Raw genomic sequence first — 24245 nt, 5'->3', positions numbered from 1 at the left:
AAATAAATAAATCTTAAAAAAAAATGCATATTGTTATCCCTAGAACAAGAATTTAGGAAATCACTCCAAAAATATTGCTAAAAAAATAACAGAAGAGATTAAAATGATATATGACAAAAGTAAACTACAGCCAATATTACTCTTGAACATAGATGGAAAAGTCCTTAACAAAATATTAGCAAACTGAATCCAGCAATATATAAAAGGGGTTATATGCCATGACCAGCTGGGATTTATCACAGGAATGCAAACTTGGTTTAATATCCCAAATCAATTATTGTTATATACCATATGAGTAGAATAATGAATAAAAACCACATGATCCTCTTAATAAATGCAGAAAAAATATTTGACAAAATCTAACACCACTTCATGATTAAAAAAAAACAAATAGAAAAACAAAAAACAACTCTCAACAAAATAGAAGTTCCTCAATCTGATAAGGTGAATCTACAAAATAACAAAATTGGGAACAAGGTAGGAATGTCTGTTCTCACCACTTTTATTCAGCAGTATATTCAGTGTTTCTAACCAGTGCAATAAGCTGAAAAAAATGTATATATATTTACATATACACACACACATATATATATACATAACTATACATATACATACATACATTACATATATGTATACAGATATATAGTAAGGATACAAGTTGTAAGAGAGGAAGTAAAACTGTCTTTATCCAGACCACATCTTGTATGTAGAAAATCCTACGGATCTACCAAAGGAAAAAGAAACTACCAGAACTAATAAATGAGTTTAGCAAGGTTATAGGCTAGCTACAAGGTCGACGTACAAAAGCAATTTTTTTTTTTGCAACAAAAAAATCTGAAAATGAAGAAAACAATGTCATTCAAAATGGCATCCAAATGAATAAAATACTCAGGAATAAATCTAAAAAGGAAGTTACACTCTACACTATAATAAAATTCTGCTGAAATTAAGATCTAATTAAATGAAGAGATATATACCATATTTATGGTTTGGAAGACTTAATATTGCTATGATGGCAATTTTCTCCATTGATTTTTAAATATTCACTTAAAATGAATTTTATTATTTCATCTATTCATATTATTTCACTTAAAATTAACTTATTTTGAATGTCTAAATGAAGTGTTCTGGATCAGAGATGAATTTTTACATTAAGTCCCTTACAATAAATAATAAGCACATCTTGCCCCCATCTCCACTCCCACTGCTCCTCTGACCTAGTTTTTACCTCCAGTGCAGTGTGAGTGTGACGAGGGCCAATTCAAGTGTCCTACATTAAGTGGTGAGATACTCCATAGCCAAGGGACAAAGAAAAATTGTTTTCTCTGCTTCTAAAGGTGAACTTCCTTACTTCAGCATTTTGGTATGCAAATAAATACCCCATTCTTCCTTGAAATGTAAATGTATCCCAGGGCGGAAAGTGTTCAGGTCTTCCTGGCACCTTGGGGCTTACCCTCAGGACCTAGTTCAGGGATATAACTGTTGGCCTCTCCAAGAGATAAGGGGAGTTCTACTCTCCTTTAGGATCTGAGCAGTTAACTAGACAAATGGAATGTGAACTGTTTCTTGTGGGCTATAGGGCTTTTTTACAGGAAATTTTATTTCCCCACATTCCCCAAATTCATCTATAGATTCAGTGCAATCCATATCAAAGTCATAGCAGACTTCTTTGAAAAAATTGACAAGCTGATCCTAAAATTTACATGGAAATACAAAATAATTCTTAAAAAGGAGATCAAAATTGGAGGATTTACCTTTCTATGATTTCAAAACTTACTATAAAGCTATGATAATCAAGACAAGCTGCGATTAGTATAAGGATAAACACACACACACACATACACACACATACATATCAATGGAACAGGATAGAGATTCTAGAAATAAACCCTCTCATTTGTGGTAAACTTGTTTTTGACAAAGATGTGAAGGCAATCCAGGGGACAAGTGGCACAGATGGCCAGTCGGTGCTAGAGCAATTATGTATTTCCACACACAAAAAAATGAACTTGGAACTTTGCCTCATACCACATACAAAAATTAACTCAAAATGGATCATAGTACAAAAATATAGGAGCTAAAATTATAAACTGCTGGAAAAAACAGGGATAATTCTTTGTGACCTTAGTTTAGGCAAAGATTTGGGGCATCAAAAGCATGATCCATAGAAGGAAAAATTCATAAATTGAACTCAAAAAACTTAAAAAAAAATTTGCTCTTCAAAAGATATCCTTAAGAGAATAAAAAAAATTCATAAACTGGGAGAAATATTTGTAAATCATGTATCTGATAAAGGACTTGAATCCAGAATACATAGCAAATCTTTTACAACTCAGTAAGAAAATCAACTGCTGAGTTTAAGCTGGGTAAAAGATTGAACAGTCATTTCTCTGAAGAAGATGCATAAACAGCTACTAAGCACATGGAAAGATGCTCAACATTATTAGTCATTAGGGAAATGCAAACTAAATGCACATGTATAGAATGCCTATAAGCAAACAGATCATTCCCAGTGCTGCTGAGGATGTAGAAACCTGGACCTCTAGTGGGGATATAAAATACAGTCACTTTGGAAATGTTTTGGCAGTTTTTAAAAAATTAAGCATATATGTGGCAGGCAATTTATGACATAGATCTCATTAGTCCCCTCCTGCTGGTATTCATATCCTGCGTTTTCCCCTCTCCTGAGTATGAGCCAATAGCCTGTGGCAAAGGTGATGGGATGTCTCTTCTATCATTAGGTTACAAGGGATTGTGACTTCCATCTTCCTTGTAGACTCTCCCTACTTCCTTCCTGGCTTGTAGGTTTTGCTGAAGCAAGCTGCAAGGGGGAAGGGTATGAAAGTGAAGCCCTCAGCTCAGTAGCCCCCAAGGAACTGAATGTTACTAGTAACCACTGAGTGAGCATGGAAGTGGATCTTTTCCTAGCTGAGCCTTCAGATGAGATCATAGAGCCTGGGCTGACATCCTGATTACGATCTTGTGAGAGACCATGAAGCAGAGGTCCCAGCTATGTGTTGCCAAGACTCCTGACCCATGGAAGCTGTGTGATAATAACTATGTGTTGTTTGTATGGTGTATCCACTCAATGTGATATATTGCTCCGCAGTAAAAGTAATGAACTACTGATGCATGCAGCAATGCTAAGTGAAGGAAGCCAGGCTCAAAACATTCATAGTGGATGGTTCCACTGATAAGAAATTTCTAGAAAAAGGCAATACTATAGAGAAAAAGCAAATCAGTGGTCTCCTGGGGCTGCCAGTGAGGGTGGGGATTGACTGAAAATACATGGCAGGGAATTTGGGGGGAATGACCATAGTCTTCTAAAACTGGATTTGTGGTTGCTTAAATACGGACATCTACTATAAATTTTCAAACTACCATGACTATGTGTGAATTGTATGGTATGTAAATCATATGTCAATACAGCTATAAAAAATGTGTTTGTCTAAGGAAATACAAATTTGATCTCTGTTGCACTGTTCAGTGTGCTCTAACATTTACAGATTAAGTTTTAATTTCACCCAATGTATGTCCTTCCGTGCAGTTTACACCATCTCTCTCTGTTCCCACACACAGCTTCCCATCATGCTCCATGTCTGTTCCTAAGGCCTCCTCCTTTGCCCCAACCCTGCCTGTTTGGTACTTCCTTTTGGCATTTTGGGCACAGAGATGTGATTATCAGAGTCCATCTAGACTTCTTGGTGTTACACATGCCTCTGTGGATGCCTTTTACTTCTCTAATCTTGTTCTTTTCCAAAACTACATTTGCCAGAAATGATTAGCGCATTCTAATACTTAGTAAACCAGCTCTTCACTCATGTCCTAACATGCAACAGCAATCACCTCTGGAATCCGCATTAATAGAGGGAAAGATATTACGGATTTCTTTTTTTCCTGTGAGATGCGTTTGTGTCTCTGAGAGTTCATTTTTAAATGTGAAAAACAACCCAAGATTTGTTTCCACTGTTTTTCTTTCTTTCTTCTGGGAGCATTGTGGAATTATCTGAGAACTGAATTGAGAGTATGTTTTTCGTGGGGTTTCTTCCAAGCCAGTAAATTCCCAGAGGCCATGCAAGTAGACATGAGATATGAATCCCCTCAGCTAATACTCAGAACTTGCTCAACTCTGTTAGACATTATTCTAGTGTGTATTTTTGGTCTTTGTTTCTCTCTCTTCCTTTAAAATTGCCTTCTTAGATTTTTAACTCCATGAGCATTTAGAATTTTTAAAGGACAATGCATGTTTAGTATGGAACTTCCCCCCGCTCATCATTTTGAAGTCTTCTGTGCAGTTGTTATTGTTTGAATACTCATCGGAGCAGGATATTTGTGCCATCCCAGGATAAAGCCCCCCAAGGAGGCCAGGGCAGCTGAGGCACTGTTGATGTGCCAGGCTTGGGGCACACGGAATGAGGACCAGCTGCAGATGTCCTGCCAGAACACTGGACTAGGAGCTGGGCTGGGCACCTGCTCTTGTCCCCATTCCAATAGGTGCTAGTCCTGTTGACCTAAGAAACTTATAAATTCTGTGAGCTCCTGTTTCCTCCTCTATAAATTGAGGATGAATCAAGATACTCTGATCATCTTGAAAGGTTGTTTCAAGGGTTGAATGAGATAAAATTTAATGAAGGTATTTTATAAACCATTTAAACATTTATAAACAAGATAGGCATTGAGACAAAGGTGGATGCTTTGTTTAAAGTAAAAAAAAAAAAAAAAATGTATCTGGTTTCTGTTTCCTTCCATACCCTGAAGGTAACTTTAATCTCAGCCATCCTAGACTACGTCTGATTCTGCTTAAACTTCATTTTGTAAGTTCTAGAGAATCCTGAAATGACGATGCAAAGACTTTTTAGGCGCTCTTGCAAAGTGCTTCTGGTTACTCAATGTTTCCCTTGCCATTTCTGGTCAGACTCGGTATCTGGATAGGAAGAAAGTGTTGAGTTACTTCACCCTTCTCCCTGATTCCTGATGAGCTCTGCATTTCCCTACACTGACATCAGGGCAGTGGACAGGCAAGGGGAGCCCCGAGAACACTTCACACACACCCCCGCCACACACACACACACACACACAGACACACACACACACCATGTATGGCTAGAGTTTCTTTAAAGAGGCCTGGGAAATAGCAATCTTTCTGCCTTTTGCAGAAGTTATAATAGTCACTTAAATGACTTACCAAGGAAGGCTTTTTGTATCTATTACCATGGTTGAGGAATCTCCCAGAGGTATGACTATGGAACATAGAAGCAAAAAGTGGTACATTGGGGATATTAAAGTAATTGGAGATACAAAAGCAAAGAGCCTCACATCAGAGGGAGGGTAGTGGAAAAGATTTTCCTTTTTGCTTTTAGATTCTCTTAAGCAATATCAAATATTGAAGAAAAGCAGTCACTTCATAAATTCAAATGCTATTCTTTTTTTTTTTTTTAAGATTTTATTTATTTATTTGACAGAGAGACCGCGAGAGAGGGAACACAAGCAGGGGGAGTGGGAGAGGGAGAAGCAGGTCTCCCGCCGAGCAGGGAGCCCGATGTGGGGCTCGATCCAGGACCCTGAGATCATGACCTGAGCCAAAGGCAGACACTTAACGACTGAGCCACCCAGGCGCCCTCAAATGCTATTCTGAAGCAAAATTGTTTTCAGTGAATAAAGGAATGTAATTCTCTGTTCTTCTTCCCACAGGCTCGGCCCGTGGATTATCCCAGGGACTACCTTTCTCACCAAGTCCCCGTATCCTTTCACAAACACTGGAACATCGATCCAGTAAAAGTGTATTTCACGTGGTTGGCACCCAGGGAGGAAGACAAAGCCAGGCAGGAGACAAAGAAAGGCCTTAAGGAAGAGTTATAAAACGTGCCGGCCTGTGAGCACAGTTTGGGTCAGAGACAGAAGTGGAGACTGGCCTAGTCCTGCTGAGCTGTGATCATTACTGCTTCCATGTGCCACCCGGCATTGGAAGCCTTCTGACTTTAGGTGGAAATTATGTATATGGTATTTTTTGAGGGGGGAGGAAGCAGAGTCATAGGGAAAACAGATTTTTTTTTCTGGGAAAAAAATCATTTGCTTTTGCATTATGCAGTTACTGTAATATACCACGATTACTGTTTTTTTTTCAAGCTGTGATACAGCAGCTTTATTAATAAATGGTACCAGAAGTCTCCTTCCTGTTTTCTCTCTTCATTATAAAGTGTCAGATGGGCTTGAGACTGAGAAGACATGACTGTGTTTATATATATGCTCTAGACATATATATATATATATATATATATATATTCTCCATATACTATATATACACACACACACACACTTCATATAGAACAGGCAACATCTGTTGACATGGATATTACCACGGTGTGAACTTTTTAACCATATTATTGATGATGAAAATTATTTTCTGGTTATTCAGTAGGAATAATGCTGTATTAAATATCATTCATAAAACATCATAAAAGTCGAGATATGAAGTCCCCTGTAGTCTGTAATCAGGGTTGTTATGTTTTATCTATTTTTCTCTTTGTGCCTCATAAAAAGAGAGTAAGAAGTCTTCTGCTAGAGTTTTCTACTTCTTCAGAGGTTCATCTGTGTTCTATTTCTCCCCGAAGCCCTATCTTTATGACCTACTTGTAACACAAAAGTATGCTGGATGCTGCCAGAAAATAGGTGTTCTCAATATTTAAAAACAATGTTGTTGTGCTTTATTCAAGTCAGTGAGCTCTGTGTAAGTCTCAGGAAGTGAATTAAATTAATTTGTACCTGATGTTTTACTCTTATTTATCTTTGAATGTTACCTAATGACTCTCTCCTGGCTCATAATAAACCCCCCGGTGTACCCATTAAACCCTAGTGGAAGGACAGCGTGGTGATTTGGCAACTTCCCTGGGTTCTTACAGAATGAGATCTGAACATAGTATTTTGAAACAGCTCTAATTTTCAAATCATATCTTTAATATATAGTAATTTAACACATTCGTTATTAATTTGTAACAAGGACACTGTTTTAATGTTTTAATTATATAATTCAGTTTTTCTAAGGGTGTTTACATAAAATTTGATTTTTGTATGTCTTAAACTAATTTTGGTCTAGTAAAATACTTTCCTCTTTTTTAAGAATAAAAATTGCTATTCATTAACTTCGCTTGTAAGGCTTTTATAGCCAAGCACAGGGTTTTAAAGCCATACCACCAAAAGTACCCATGTGTGTTTTTTAACAGTACATTTTCTTGTAGCTTAGATTGGACTCATTTCCAAAACGATGCAATAGTATTTTGACCGTGGTTCCAAATTAGCAAATACCAGGACTGGTGTGTTTTCAGTGGTCACCATATGCATTGGATTCATTTTTGTAAAAGTGGATTTTGTGGCCTGTCCAAGGAATGGATCAGAGATGATCAACTAGATGAGAAGCACCCCAAGGATTTCTAGATCCTGTCAAACTGTTGGTGATGACGTCAGCATCATTGCCATAGCTGGGATCGTTGTCGTAGCTATCACTGCCAACACCTTCATGTCATCTATGATAATACGCCTGGAGGACCTGGGTGCCTAATCCAGTGGAGAAGAGGCTTTGGTTCTTCCTGCCCCTGCCTCCCAACTGTCACGCTCAGCACATAGCGTATTCATTCGCCAGGAGTGAACGGGCCTCTGTACATGACGATCCACATCAAGCTTTCTTACGATCAGTGCCTTCTACTGATACTGGAGCACCTCCTCTGGTACCTGTAGGTGTTTTGTTAATTATGTTTACTTTTTGAAACTATGTAAGCCTAACCACAAATAAAAGGTCTTTGCCTACGTTACTCATTTCTCCTATGTATTCATTAGTCCAACCTAGAGGGGGAAGGGCAAAGGGAAAAAGAATGACTAAAGTCAGGGGGAAAAGTTGGCGGCTCAGTGAACACAGTTCTCAGAAAAATCAATAAGCTATCCTTTTAAGAGAAAACCATCAGACATTGAAGATATATTTATACAAAGTCTGTGCAACCATTATCTATCTTATTATATAACAAGTGGAGACGTTATCTTGGAATGGATTCCCATACAGTTCCTATCTACATTTTGAATCTGAACTTCCCAGGACAGGTAGTGTCCTATTCATATTTCTTTTGCCTTTTTAATAGGAACTTACTTCCAAATGCTTTTTTTTTTTTTTAATCCTAGGGATGTCAACATCAAGGAATAACTGGAATGCTATAATTTGCTTTTAAGTCACTTCTGATATAACTAAAGCCAAGTTGTCTATGTAGGATTTTTACACCTTACAGCTAAATCAGAAATTCAGACACAAACACAGCCTTTATGGAATGTTCGGGAACATAAAACAACAGCACAAAGTGATGATATGCACAGGTATGTAAGTGTCAGTGTTCTCTGAATTTCCTGATTATTGAATACGTTTAGTGTTTCCACATCCATATCCATTAAAATAGTTTATGTGTTTTTCCTCAAAAATTGATGATAGAAGAATGCTAGAAGAATTTTAAGAATGTTTCTGTTGTTTTTCATTCATAATAAGAGATGTAATTTCAGGACACCTGGGTTGCTCAGTCAGTTAAGCATCTGCCTTCAGCTCAAATCATGATCCCAGGGTTCTGGGATCAAGCCCCATGTCAGGCTCCCTGCTCAGCGGGGAGTGTGCTTCTCCCTCTGCCTCTCCCCCCACCCCTCCCACTCATGCTCTCTCTCTCTCTCTTTCTGTCTCTCTCAAATAAATAAATCTTTAAAAAACATCAGAGATGTAATTTCTGTGGACTAAAATGAGTTTATCAATAGATTCATTCAGCAGCTCTTTATTAAACACCTACTATGTACCAGACATTCCAGGATGCCCCTTATCCGTCCTCTTCATCACTCTACCCCTGGCATCTTTGAATGCCTGGCACATAGTAGGTGCTACTGTTTTATGTTCCCAAGAATTCTATAAACATGTCACCTGTAAAATGTGTTTTCCTCCTATCTGTAGAAAGTGAAGCTTTTGTATCTCATGTTGTCTTTTAGCACATGTTTTCCCTTAAGAGGCACTTAACGTTCCTTGTGGGAATAGGGGTAGTTGCAAGGAGAAGGAATGTAAAGCAGTAAACAAATGAAGGAACGAGATGATTTCTAATAATGATAAATGTTATCATAAATTTTAAGATGTAAGATTCTAGGGAATGTACACATGTGATGAGAACGATCACATAGAAAGCAAGGTTGGTACAATGACTCCATGGGCAGTCCTGGTGAAACAGAATGGAATCCAGAGCTCATTGGAGGGATCCACTTTGATAGGAAGCTCTGCTGTCAAATGGGAGCAAAGTGTATGCACAGAGAAAGAATTTTAGATTTACTGACATGAAAATGTGACTGTTTGAACCTGATCACTTCTATTGTGAGATAGTAACCCGCTGAGAATATTTGACTTTTTACATATGTTTGTTCTTTTTTTTTTTTTTTTAATGATTTTATTTATTTATTAGAGAGCGAAAGAGAGAGTGTGTGAGCCATGGGGGGCAAGGGAGAGGAAGAAGCAGACTCCCCGCTGAGCAGGGAGCTCGATGAGGGGCTCGATCCCAGGACCTCAGTATCATGACCTTAGCTGAAGGCAGATGCTTAACTGACTGAGCCACCCAGGTGCCCCCATATGTTTGTTCTCATGAAGAGCTGTGGCGTGAATAATAACAATGCCAACCACATACATAGAGCTTACTCTGCTTGGCACTATTCTAAGGGTTTCATATATCAGCTTATTTCATCTTCACAATAACTCTTTAAAGTAAGTACTATAAGTAATAAAGTAAGTACTATGTTTTCCCCAACTTACACTAGGGGCAACTGAGGCACAGAGAGATTAAGTAACCAGCTCAAAAGTCACACAGCTGGTAAGTGGCACAGTGGGTTTCCAGCCTAGACATTTGGCTCCAGAATCTATTCATTGAATACCTGTGCTCTTTTTCCTCTCCCAAGAAGAGCATGTAACACCAGCACAGATAAAGATGACCAAGAATCCAAGAGTGAATCATAAGTCACCCTATATCAGAGAGATTAAGGGCAAATATGATTAAATATCAGATAAATTACAGAAGTGAGATGTGTTGGGAGGTTAAAAAATGAAGAAACTGGCTACTTGAGATTGAATTTTAAATTTCTGTACCACACTTTGCACAACACATGGAGTGAGGGTGAAGGTACTCAGGCACTGTGACTCAGCAGTTCTACTTGAGGCATAGACCCTAGTTAAACTTCTACACAAATGCACCAAGAAGCATGTATAGTCATATTCATAGCATATACGGTTTGGGAGAACAAAAGCTGGAACCAATCTACATGTCCATTGCTTGAAGAATTAGTAAGTTGTGGTATGTCTTTATAATATCACGTTATGCAGCAATTAGTATGAATGGACTACCGCTACATGAGACATTTCCATGTTAAGCAAATAAAAAAAGTCACAGAACAAAACCTTCAGTAGGATTTCTTGTGAATAATTTAAAACCATGCAAAATGAAAAAGTAAACACAGAGATACACGCATACCTAAAAAAATAAAGAAGAATAAGAGAATGATAAACACAGAATTCAAGATAAATAAAGAAGAATAAGAGAATGGTAAATACAGAATTCAAGATAGTAATTACCTCTGGGGGAAAGCAAGGAGGCTACGCTTTCAGATATATGGGAGACTCAGAGGTAACGTTAATTTCTATTTCTTAAACAGGTCAGTGGGTACATGGGTGTTTATTTCATAGTTTTTATGCCTGATACATATGTTGTAAATGCTCCCTGTTCAACATTTAATTTTGATGTAATTAATGTTAAACTTGATTTAATTAAAAAACCCCAAGTTGACCACTTAGCGTGTGAGTATTAATTTCGGGTGGTGGCTGCAACCATTTATCACAAAGTGGGTGGCTTAACAAAAGCAAAAATGATTATCTTCTGTCCTGCCTGTGGAATCTGGGGAGTCTAGCAGCCTTCTTTCATTTTGTCCTATTTCTGTCCCTTTTGTTCAAACAGGTATCATTTTTGCTTGTGTAACAAGTCTCAAAAACCTCGTGGGTCTCCTAGTATATCGAGGGGACTCATGCCGTTGGACAAGGTGCTCCTCCACAGATCCTTCCTGACGATCTCATCTCTACCCCTGGCTTCTGCTCCGATGGTTGAGGGGATCCATGAGTCACACACTTAATATCTTCAAAGGACACTTTGTGCGAGGGAATACTCTGATCTTTCCATCCTCCCACGGCACTAGCAAAAGACTGTTCTGGCTCTGCCTTTGGCTTTGTCTTCATGGCATTCTTTCCTCAGCATCAGTCTCCTAATTTGGGTATCCTTTACAGTCTGGATTGGCTAAAAATCTCCCAAACCATCAAGTTCAGTTTCCTTTTTGCTTAGCAGTTTTTCTATCTCTCTCTTTCCTCTCAAATGTTACTACAGGTTACAAGCAGAGACCAGTGCACATTCAATACTTTGCTTGGAAGTCTCAGCAAAATATCCAAGCTCATTGCTTACAAGTTCTACTTTCCATGTAACTAACTATAGGACAAAATTCAGCTAGACTTTCTGCTATTGCAGACCAAAGATCCTCTTTCTTCCAGTTTCCAAAAATATTTTCCTCATTTCCTTCTGAGTCCTCACCAGCAGGGCCTCTAAAGCTCAAATTTCTACCAACATTCTATTTATAATAATGTATGTATTCTCTAACATGACATAGGTTTTCTTCCCCGTGCTCCTTACTTCCTCCTGAGTATTCACTGGCAGCATCTTTAACATCCATTTCTACCAACAGTTTGTTTCAAGCAATGTAGGCTTTTTCATTATGCATGTCAAAATTCCTCCAGCTTCTACCCATTACCCATTCCAAAGCCATGTCCACATTTTGTAGCTATGTATTAGAACAGCATCTCACTTCCCAGGACCAAAATTTGTACTTGCGGCTGCTATAATAAATTGCTACGGACCTGGAGGCTTAAAACAACTGAAATTTATACACTTACAGTTCTGGAGACCGGAAAGCTGAAATCAATATCAGTGGGTGAAAATCAGAGTGCTGGCAGGGCAACCCTTCCTCCATTCTTTGCCTCTTCCAGCTTTCGGTGGCGGCTACATTCCTTGGTCTGTGGCACGTCACTCCAATTTCTGCCTCTGTGGTCACACTGACTTCTCTTCTCTCTGTATGTCAAATATCCATGTCTCTACCTCCCTCATATAAGGATACATGTGATTGCATTTACAGCCCACCTAGATAATCCAGGATAATCTCCTCATCTCTAATCAGACTGGCAAAATCCCTTTCTTGCCCTATCAGGTAGCATTCAGGGGTTCTAGGAATTGGGACATGGATATCTTTTTGAGGGACAGCATTAGTCAGTCTACTGCAGTGTGCTACCATTCATTGATAGGCTATTTTCAGACATGACCGAGCAAGTGGGTGAATTGGGGGAGTCTAAGGATGACATGCCCACTCATTCACTCATTCACTCATTCCACAAATATATTGAGCAACTATATTGTGCCAGGCATTGTTGCTAGACGTCAGAAGGCACTGGGCTCTCAGTGGTGCCACTTAGATCATCCTACATCAGGAAACACACACACACACACACACACACTTTCTTTTTTTAAAAAGGCATTCTTTATATGGAGAAGAAATTAAGCTAGAGACCTGCATACCAGTTTGCTGGACCTTTTCAGACATTCCTATATCTAGAATTTCTTTTCACTATTTTTACCTTCCTGTTTTATTCCTCCTCTGAGTTTCTTCTGATTTCACATCTGGAACTGGGAGCTATTCTGCTCCTTTATGTTTAGGTAGAATAAGCACTGGATTAAAAGGTCCTAGCTCTGCTTTCACTATGCAATCTTGGGTGATTCACTGGGCTTCAGCTTTGTAATAAAATGAAGTGGTTTGAACTTGAAAGTGTTATGATTCTACTGTCTAAATATAGGGCCTGTATTACTAAATATGCCATTACTAAATATTCCCAGTGGGTGCTATTTCCGCATTTTTATACTCCATTATGAAAAGAACTTAATTTTAAGACTTCAAGGTTTTCTAATTAAAATGAATTATCTGCTCTATCAATCTGGAAAATTGTGTCACATTGAATTTAATCAATTTGAAATATACTTGGCTTTCATTCATGAATTCAGAAACATAGGAAAACTGTAATAAGACAGTTTTAAAGTAATATTTTTTTTCCTGAATGTGAAAATTAACTTTGGCTCATTCAAAAAAATATGTATTACGTTTCCATTATGTTCCAGATACTGGACATGTAATGGTGAGCAAAAGCAGAAAAACTCTCTGTCCTTGTAGACTTCATAATCTAGGCCACAGATTACTACTACTACTAAAGCAATATTCATAAGCTTTAATAAATGCTGAGGAGTTGGTCTTTGATTTGAGATACAAAAATAAAAAAGCAGTTAACCATATGAAGGGGTCAAAGGAGAGCGTTTTAGGAAGAAGAAACTGCATATGCAAGGGTCCTGTGGTAGAAGAATTATGGCTTCTTTAAGAAACTAGAAAAAGCTGGAATGCTCTAGGATCACAACGGATAACCCTTTGTAACTTGCTTTCTTCACATAATATATCATGGACATCTTACTGTTAGATATTCTGTAACAAAATCCCCACATAGTATTTCACTGCATATTTACACTATAATTTATCTAAAAAACTCTCTATTACTGGTTATTTTGGTTATTTGCTGTTTTCACAATTTTTTAAAGATTTATTTATTTGAGAGAGAGAGAGTGAGCATGAGTGGTGGGGGAGAAGGGGTAGAGGGCGAGAGAGAATCTCAAGCAGACTTCCTGCTGAGCATAGAGCCCAAAGTGGACCTCTGTCCCACGACCCTGAGATCATGACCTGAGCCAAAACCAACAGTGGATGCTCAAATGACTGAGTCACCCAGGCGTCCCTGTTGTTTTCACACCTTTAATTAAGTTTTAAAGGAATTAAATGAAGTAAGAGAAGTAGGATGACTCTGAATTAGATTACTTATGTTTGTCAAAGTGGGTAGGTATGTTGTGGGACTTTAATTTTTTAAATGAAAAGTGTTATTTTGAAGAAAGCGAAAGAAAAATAATAACAACCATCTCTAAAGCAATTCCCAATTCTTCCTCTCCATCCTTCCTTCCCTTCTTTCCACCTTCATTCTCCTTTCTGTTTCTTTAGTTATATATACATCTGTATCCCCCATCTTATAAACAACACTGTGGTGCACAACCTAATAACTAAACCTTTGTACACATTGAAGGGTTCAAGACTATTTTTTTAGGCTGAATTCCTACTTGTGAAACATTTGACACAATGTGATAAACGTTTGAATGCGTTTACTATGTATCATCAAAGAGCACTTTAGCAATGTACCATCTTATACTTCCACCAGTCCCACAGAACTTTTCATATAATAATTTTATTTTTCATGGGAGCCTTGTATTTTCCTGAATGTCTCCTTTTCATTTTGATTCTAATCTACTTACTAGTCTATTGCGCTGAAGGATTCCCTGGTAAACGGACTCCAGCTTACTCAACCTTGTGTCCTTTACAGAGCCCAGCACAGAACTCATGTTCAACAAATATTTGTTGAATAGCATTAACCTGTGGTCAAGTCAAGATTGGTTAACACAGGATTGACTGTCTTGATTCTTCTGCTCAGAGGGTGCTCTCCTCACTCTGTGCTTTAACTTTTTAGTTGATGTAAGGTGGTTTTTTTTTTCTCCACAGATTTCTGCAATATATGATCTAAAGACTTTCTGATTCCCAGATCCTAAAGGCATTATGAATCTACTGGATGTAAAAAGGCAATTTATAAAAGTACTTTCTAAAAGTAAGTAGAGAAGAATTTTGTTTTTTATTGTCCTTTGTAACTTCAGAAAGACCTCATCCTGGCACACGGTGGGCATGACTCATTGGCCATGGCCCAGCAGGAAGGTGGGCATGCGGGGATCCTGTTTTCTTCATCTCTGCTGTCACTACCTACTCTAGGCAGGCCAGGTGCTCCCTGTCTTCCATCGACTGTTGGGCTCCTTTCAGGTTTTTAATAACCTGTGCTGTGGGGAGATAAGCAAATAGGGCAGAGGAGATGGCTTGCTGTCCACTGATCACCTTCAAGGCTGCTGCCTGCTGTGACAGCTTTGGTCTCCCTTTGTCGGTCGGCCCTGTCCTCCCCCTTCTTGTGACTCTTCAGGGTTGCCGGGTAGTTTACATACAGCCTGTTCCCTTTAGTCTTTACCCACTGTGGATGCTTGGATTATCAGGGGGTGGAGTATCTGTTTTAATCTAGAAGGAATTCTGCCTCTAATTTCCTGGCAGCATTATTTGCCTCGGATTCAATAAAATTTGTGCCTTTCATTATTACCGTGTGTTGTGATAGTCCAGCTCAGAGAACACAGCCTGACCCACAATTTGGGCTCAGTAAGTACATTTAAAGAGGGTATAAAATGAGGGACTGAATCTCTGGGGCTCTTACTTCACATTTTGGCTCCACAAAAACAGGGACAAAGAGAGCCTTGAGTCCTGTACTGTCAAATTTAAAGACACTTTTGGCTCCCCGAAGACCAAGGCAGGCTGGTTGTAGCAAGAGCCAGATGGAAGGGGGCAAAGAAGCCTCCTGGTGAATCCCTGGACACAGTTTTGGGAGTCTGAGAGTTCTCTGTGATGCATCCCAGTTCTCTTTTAGACAATATGATGAAAGTAATCTCAGCATTTTGACGACCGACTATCATCTTTGTGTCTATGATTGCATTGGCATCAAGCAGTCACCAACGTCAAGTGACAACTGTCATCATATTCTCTTGCCAACTCTAACAGCAAAACTTTCCTTTTCCAGAGAAAAGTAACCAATGGCAGTCATTTGCGCGAGAACTTATTTAATACATTAAGGGTTTGATTTGATGTGAAAACAATTTGGGGCAAATAATGCGCTACTTCATCAGTAAGTCAGAAAAGAGCAGAGACAGACCTGGCTCACGGATGGCACTGTCGTGCGTAGCTAAGGCCACGTGGTGTCATGGCATGCTAGGGAAAGACCCTTGGCACAGGTTTATGTAACCTGCATGGAAGGCATAGCGGAAGCAGTAAAAACAAACTTTGATTTACAATCCGAAATGGAGTGAATAAGTCATTTATTTACTGTTTTCCTTCCAGAGTCTGAATTTATTTTATTATCTGCAAGACTGCAAATGAATTTCAGACATTTTCAGGTTCTAATTCCAGCAATAATTGGATTAGATATCCATTTAAAGTAGATTTCAATAGTGCCCTAATACTAACCCTGTTTTCAAAAGACCAAATGGATGTAACAGTGTTGCCATATTCTACTATTAACATTGTTTCAGTTACCTAATTCACTTAATTACAGTACACTAGCGAAGTGTTGGTGGATAGACAAATGGGATTGTCAGCAAAATGACCTTGGAGGCTCTGGCCAGGTACACTGGATATTTTCTGTTTGCCCCTCAGATCTACTCTCCACCCTTCTTGTGACGTGAGGAGGCTCACTGGCTTCCAGTCCAGGTTAGCCAATGGGAGACACCTGCGGGAGACAGGCAGTGGAGGAGACTGAGCTATTTTACTTCTGCTTCCCTTCCTGCTGGGCCACCATGGCTTGGGATGCCCCTCCGTCAAAGGCTTTTGCTCCTGCTGGAGAGCGTTTTCCATGCAGACCCTGTGTGTGTGGCCCCGGGAACTGTTCCCTCGCCTTGGCCCTTCAGGCATGGGGCTGGTAATAGCTCCTCACAATTGCTAGTGTTGAGGTACTACTGCAAGACTGCTTTTGGTTTCCTTAAACCCTACCCACTCCTTTGCTCTTTAAAACTCTCCTCAATGACCCAGCTTGAGTGTGGGATCCGAATCCTGTCGGAGCTGTGACATCCCTGGCGGAGTTTGCAGTGAGTTAGCTGGGACAGGTGCTCCCACCCCTCAAGAAGGGGGGCTTCTGGGAGGGCAGCTCCCTCTCTTGGAGCATAGCCTCATGATGCGAAAGCGTCCACTTGCGTCCTGCCAAGCATATGTCCCAGGCAGGCCAGGAGAACAGGGAGAGACATACAGATCTATGACTCTGATTTCCAGCCAGCACCACGGGACGGTCATTGGTGTCTACCTGAGTCCTTTTGATCAAAGTCTTGAGGTCATTAATAACATTTTGTACAATATACTTACGTGAGCAAGAATCTTAGGCAATAGGGTTACTGAAGTCAAAATGCAGATAGAGTGAAAATAGAGCCAGGCCTCAGGTTCCACTTTTCGAGTATTAAACCTAATACCAGCAATTTAGTTTTGGGGAACAAAAATCCACTACACTAAATTAGTTTTCTTGGCTTGGGAATGTTGTTTGTATTTACTCTGTATATTAGTTTTGCTTTTATACTTGTATAAGAGCAATAACAAGAAATCGTTATGGACTGAATAGTGTCCCCACCAAATTCACATGTAAAGCCCTAACCCTTAATGTGACTGTATTTGGAGACAGGGTCTCTAAGGAGGTAATTAAGGTTAAATGAAGTCATTAGCGTGGGACACTAACCTGATAGGACTGGTGTCATAAGAAAAGAGACACTAAAGATCTCTTTCCCTCTACACACACACTCACACATACACACTCTCACACTCCACACACACACTCACACTCCACACACACGCACACGCACACTAACACTCTCACACTCCACACATGCACACTGACACACACACACACTAACACACACACACACAGGAAAGCCCATATGGGGAGGCAGTGAGAATGTGGCTGTTTATTTACAGGCCAGGGAGAGAGGCCACACCAGAAACTGCACTCATTGGCACCTTGATCATGGACATCTGGCCTCCAGAACTGTGAGAAAAAAAAATTCTGTTGCCTTAGCCACCCGTCTGGTATTTTGCTGTGGTAGCCCACACAGACTAATAGAGAAATGTGCAATCAGTTTTATGTTTGTACATGCTTAAGTAACATTACAATGAAAATAATTTAAGCTGATGGTCAGACTCCAAGAGCAATGTGACCTGGGAAAGGGCTTTACGTTTTTCAGATTTAATGAACAGGGCTTTGTAGTGAAAATCTGAGAGTGCTGGAGACAGGATACCTGGATTTTAATCCTGGCTCTACAATTTACTATGTGATGCTGGACAAGCTAATTAATTCATTATGTTTCATTTTTCTCTTCTGTAAAATGGGTGTAATAATATTTCCTACCTTTTACGGTTGTTGTGAGGAATAAATGAGTTAGACAATATAATGCATCAAAATACCTAGCACAGTATATACAAACCTACATTAAAGCTGTGTCTTATGTTTTAAAATTATTCATGCCACTTTGCTCCTAATTTTCCTAATTCTGACAAAATTTCCTAGTCAGACAAAAAAGTGCTGATAGAGCCGTGTATCTAACTCATAACCCTTGTGCGCTATTAGTTAGTAGCTCTTATTATTGAAAAAAAAATTTAAGCAGAAATAAAGGATGTAGGCCATTCTAAAATTCCTAGGCAAAGGGGATTTAGTAACATTGCCACTAAATAAGAAATCCTGAAAAACAAGACAGTGGGAGCTATTCTGGGCAAGAATCAGCTTGGGCTGCTGGATCTAACAAAGGTGTAAATTATTTCCTTGCCCAGTTGCATGTTCCTTTAGTATAGAAGAGGTGCGCTGGGCATTGTTTAACTTATAACTTTTCTAAGGACCCAAAGGATTAATTAAAAATTTAGATTGCTTTTCATATTAGGCAACAGAACCATGAAACTCTCTGAAAGTATAACACTTAAAGATGCATGTTTAGACTTTTTTGGGCACTTTGTATCTCTAAAGTATATACCCAAAGGTTCAATTTCCAACAGGGAAGAACTTGAGACAGAACATGGAAACCATCTATCTAGGCAGGGATTTCCATATGCCTTCTGTATTAGTTTCCTTTGGTTGCTGTTACAAATTACCACAATCTAGTGGTTAAACACAACATAAATTTATTATCTTGTAGTTCTGGAGGTCAGAAATCTATAATGGACCTCACCAGGTTAATTGCCAATGTGTCAATAGGGCTGCTTTTCTCCTGGAGTTTCTAGGAGAGAATCTATTTCCTTGTAGCTTCTGGAGGCTACCTGCATTCCTTGGGTCCTGGCTCCTTCTTCCATCTTCAAAGAAAGCAGCACATGATCTTCAAATCTTACTCTAACTCTGACCTTCCTGCCTCCCTCTTATGAGGACCTTTGTGATTTCATTTGACCAACCAATAATCCGGGATAACCTCCCAATCTCAAAATCTTAAATTTAATCATATCTGCATCCCTTTTCCCATGTAAGATAACATATTCACAGGTACTGAGGATTAGGACACAGACATCTCTGGGGGCCATTACTCTGCCTACCACACCACCTTAGGCTCTGTTTTACCTGGCTGGAAGTCAAATTCATCTGGGTGTGCTTCCACCTGAGTACTACTTTGGGCTACATGTATTACGCTAAACATGTGACCAGTGCTTTCTCTGCCAAATCAATTCCACAGGCATTTGTGGACACCTTGAGTGTAACTGGCATTGTCCTGAAATGTTTTTAGTATTAGCTGTATACATTTCTCCCTGTCATCACACAGAAGATGTAAAATCTACAGACTAGAGGCCCATTGACCCATCTGTAACACCTCCTCACCAGGGCTGTTTACACATGATTATCACTTCTGGGTGTTCTCACACTCCATCACGGAAAGCAGAGCAACTTGGGAAAACGAGCAACTCAAAGAAATGTTGTGCAACAATTCGAAGTTAAGAACTGCTTGATGACAAAGCTGGAAGCCAGCCTCTTTCATCATGCTAGTGCTTCTTACTACTTTCAAATGATAAGATCTCTGAGTTGACACTTAAAATGCTCAGCATCTGCCAATTTCGAGAATTTCCACCGTGGCTCCTTAAGAACCAAAGGCAAGGAAAAATAACCTTATGAAGTCACAGCAAAATTTAAATGAAGTTCTGACAAACAGTTTTAGAAGCCTGTGGAAAATTGAGTTCGTTGCTGCTTTCGAGAGGACTGTACTCCAAGAGATGAATCCAACTGCATTTCCCCCAGAGAGTGAAAAGGATTATGATTTGAACAGGAATGTTCTGTGAAGCACAAATGAATACAATTCTGCTTTTATAGCATGTGTCATTCATGACACATGCCTTTAGTCCAAGACCAATTAATACATTTCCCTGGAAGGAAAACCTGAGGCCGCTGAAGAGGAAGATATGTAACTATTTTCAAATGATCCTATGTTAAGTTCTACTATTTGCACTTTGAGAGAGCAGAGAACTAAATACGTTTTTGAAGAAACTGACGAGCTTATGCGGGCAATGTGGCACCCCACATCAGATCAAAAAACAAGCCTGCAGAGTGGTAGGAAGGTCTAGTCCTTAACAGTAGACAGGTAGAAGGGGGAGGTACAGGTCATAAAACATAGCAACAACTCAGAATCATTTCCTGAAGGCACCACCTCTGTGTGAAATTGAGGAGCTGGAATCTCACAATGACTATGAGGAAAGAGAGGGGATCAGGATGGCTAATTGTGGTCGAACACACACAAAATCACCTCTGAAAGAGTCTCAAGTGGGGAAACGCTAAGAACAGGCCCAAAGCCTGGTGTATCTAAGTACTGACTGCTGGGGAACTGAACAAAGTTTTATTGGCATTTTTACTGAGATCCTGTTAACTGTTTTCCACTTCTACTCTGTGCCAAAGTATGAGATAGGCAGTGTTCCTCACAGTCCTTGGGGTAGGATGGAGGGGTTTCTACCGCACACTTATACTGAGGGTATAGCTCTTTGTGGCCTCAGCTTTATTTGGAGAGGTCTCTTACTGGATCTCCCAATCTGGGCCCTGGCCACTTATCTCCTGTGCCCTTCACTCAGGACGCGCCATGACAGCTCACTTCAACTTAATCCAGTTTGGCCAATACCTTCAATAAGAAATAAGCCTTCGCCATTCCTACTTCTTTGATTCCAATCTCAATTTTGTTGTTCCCTTGGGTATTCTTATTTCCAGTTCAGCTTTTTAAGAATATTTTAAAATATTTTTTCCATTCTTTTTTGTTTTTAGCAGTAGGGTTGATAATCAGTCCACCACACTTCTGAAAACAGAAGACCTAATTTTCTTAAATATTTAAAAGACCTTAAATAATAAACACAAAGAGATTTATATTATGATTCTAAAACGTAAAAAGTATATTGTCGCTTTAATTCACTTTGTAGTTTTGTAATTACTAATATAGCTTCTTGGTGGGACAATGGCATTTATAGAACCAGAGGAAGCAGACTGCCAGCAGGGGCTGGCTGAACTTACTGTGTTGGAAGTTTAGGACTGAGAGCTGATTACTTCTCTCTCACAGATTCAAGACTGAGACACCTACCTAGTCATGCCTACTGTGTCAATGATGAACCCCAAACAGACAGATATACTGCTCAGATAAGTTTTGCCCCCAGTGTATCATGCGTTTGTTTAAACCTCATTTAATTTCAATGTAACCTCTTTCATCTTTTTTATCTCCTGATTTGGGTAGATAAAATTCTGTAGTCTGCCCTCAGATTTCAACTATTCTTTTTTGATATGTAGTTAGAGGAAATGATTTCTGTATATCCTATTGAATATTAGCCCTCTTTATATTTTATGTCATTATATTTCCAAGCCAGATGAAAAGAAAATATTCATAAAACATGTATCTGACAAATTATTTATATCCACAATATATGAAAACTACTATAAATCAATAAGACAACTCAATTTATAAATGGACAAAAGATGTGAACAGACACTTCCCAAAGAATATGTATGAATAGCCAATAAGCACATAAAAAGACACTCAATGTAATTAGTAATCAGCATTAAACACTCGAGTCAGAGACTGTGAAAGCTCTGAGATTTTATTCTCTTTGCAAGCTAAGAAGTAAGCTTGTCACAGTTTCATGGATCCTGGCAGAAAAACATGAGGCATCTGGGTCAGAAAAATGATTTATTACTTTTAGCAATAGTTGTAGCCAGAGTAACATTTTGTCTCTGTTCCCCGAGCCTCAACTCTCACGGGACCGTGTGCTCAAAGTCAGGTGTTTCCTGCATATAGAGTGGGAGGCATTCTTGGAGTAGAACCCAGAGATTAGGAAACTTCTTGTGGTCTTACTCAGGGCTACTGGAAAACTTGCTCATCCTCTCTTCCACGGAGAATCATTCTCTTATTACCCTGGATTATAAGCAAATCTGCTCTTGGGAGAGGAGGGAGACATCTCTATTTTGACTATACCGTAATGGTAATGTAATGTAAGGAATCTAAATCAATCAACTCCAGGAGTCACTGTATCTCTCCGAGGCTCTTTGTTTATACGAATATTCTTGCAAGGATTGCTCAAAGCAAATGGACTGTTAATGCCTACATGTTTAGAAATGTAAGAGTCAAGAGGAATTGTCTCACAAAAGAATAATTTTAGGTCACTGATCAAACAGGTTGGAACAGCACAGCAGTGCGTCTATTCGGGTCAAAGGAGGGGCCAGATGCAACAATTTATTCCTTACCTTAGAAGCGATATCTTGACATGCTCCACATCACTATACCCCTAGAAACATTCCTGAGGTGGAAGGCCCTGAAAATGTGTAGGACTTACTTTCCATCTTGGGACATGCAAATGTCTTACCAATGTATCTAGGATAGTTGCTACTTCCTGATCACCAGGCGCAGTCAGCATAATGTCATCAATGTAATGGGCCAGCATTATGTCTTGTGGAAGGAAAAGGTGATCAAAGTCTCTGGGGTATGACTTTATGACATAGAGATGGAAAGTTGATATATCCCTGAGGGAGGACAGTGTGGGTAAATTGCTGGCCTTGACAGATAAAAACAAACTGCTCCTTGTTCTTCTAACAAGAACAGAGGAAAAAGCATTTGCTAGATGAGCAGTTGCATACTAGGTACCAGGGTATGTGTTAATTTGCTCAAGCAATAAAATCACACGTGGAACAGCAGTTACAGAGTGACCACCTGATAATCCTTTGTCATTCTTCAAGATCCACCTGTCTACTACACAGGCCAAATAGGCAAGTTGAATATGGATGTGGTGGAAATCACCACCCTGCATCTTTCGAGTATAATGGCATTGATCTCTGCACTCCCTTCAGAAATGCAGTATTGTTTTTATTCTTTTTGTCGGTAGAGGCAATTCTAGTGACTTCCATTTGGCCTTTCCTATCTTAATGATGCCCACTCTGTGGACCAGGTAACCCATGGTTGATTTTGCCAGGTCCTAAGTAGGTCTACTCCAATTATGCAATCTGGAACTGGGTGGTTTTGAGGACCTACCGAGTCCAGTTTGAGACTGATCTGAGCTAAATCTATTGATCACCTGCCCTCCAAAAGCCCCTGTTCTGATTGGTGGATGATAATGGCATTTTGGGTCTCCAGGAATTAGCATCAGTTCAAAGCCAGTGTCAAGTAATCCCTGAGAAATCTAATTATTTCCCTTTCCCCAGTTCATAGTCACCATTGGCCCCTTTAGGAGAAGATAGAGAAAGACAGTACAGATTTTTGGCAGTTCAGTGGGTTGCTTTCTTAAGGCGAGTCATCCCTCCACCTTCATCCAAGGTCTGGGTTTGAAGACTGGAAATTAAGTGAGTTAACTATTTTAGTGATTCAAGTCAGACTTCTATTTACTAGACCTAGAATTATTTTACTTACACAGATCAGGTAAGAATTTAGTAGGCTGTCCATCTATTTCTTTTCTTGAGACACTGAGAATCAACTAATAAATGCCATAGGTCTATGGGCCAGTTAGAATATTTTGATTATTGTTTTGGTCCCACTGTCTATTACAGTAACCATGCCCACATTGTTTTTGGCAATTAAGTGCCACCTCTTAGCCCCTGCCACAGGGATCCCATAATTTACATTGCATTTAGAGATCTCAGTTTAGTGGTAGCAGTTCTCCCTGTAATTTCTGACCTACAGAGAAGGGCAATCACAGACCTATTCAAGGATGCTGGGGCTTTCCTCCCAAATCTATTTCTCACAGTCATGGTAAAAAGTGTGTTCTCTGGTCTCTCCCAACTCTCCCAAGGTGGGTGAGCAGGATTTATATGATAAATCCACGTTAACATTTTAATGTCCCTAAATCTTTGAATACCTCCTTCTATAAACACACCAAGGCGGTTCTGGCATTTGGCTACTCTGGTCCATATTTCAGTCAATCAACCAAACAGAGCTCTTTCTTTCTTTCTTTCTTCTTTTTTTTTTTTTTAAAAAAGATTTTGT

The 24245-nt window shown here is 39.4% G+C and overlaps 1 protein-coding gene and 1 long non-coding RNA gene across 5 annotated transcripts in view; one reads left to right on the top strand and one right to left on the bottom strand.

Moving 5' to 3' along the window:
* Positions 1-7805, top strand: part of B3GLCT (beta 3-glucosyltransferase) — a 120815-nt gene extending 113010 nt beyond the window's left edge. For both annotated transcript variants that reach the window (XM_064586249.1, XM_045869271.3), the window contains one exon: positions 5692-7805. In XM_064586249.1, coding sequence (XP_064442319.1) covers positions 5692-5859 — 168 coding nt within the window. In that variant the 3' untranslated portion in view covers positions 5860-7805. The remainder of the gene's footprint in view (positions 1-5691) is intronic.
* Positions 1-24245, bottom strand: part of LOC123839628 (uncharacterized) — a 360841-nt gene that overhangs the window by 26781 nt on the left and 309815 nt on the right. The gene's annotated exons all lie outside the window — the stretch shown is intronic.

This window comes from Mirounga angustirostris, unplaced genomic scaffold, assembly GCF_029215605.1.
Source record: "Mirounga angustirostris isolate CCGP_5_RB_7025 unplaced genomic scaffold, mMirAng1.0.hap1 SCAF_3, whole genome shotgun sequence".
NCBI lineage: Eukaryota > Metazoa > Chordata > Mammalia > Carnivora > Phocidae > Mirounga > Mirounga angustirostris.
This window is presented reverse-complemented; position numbering and strand designations above follow the sequence as displayed.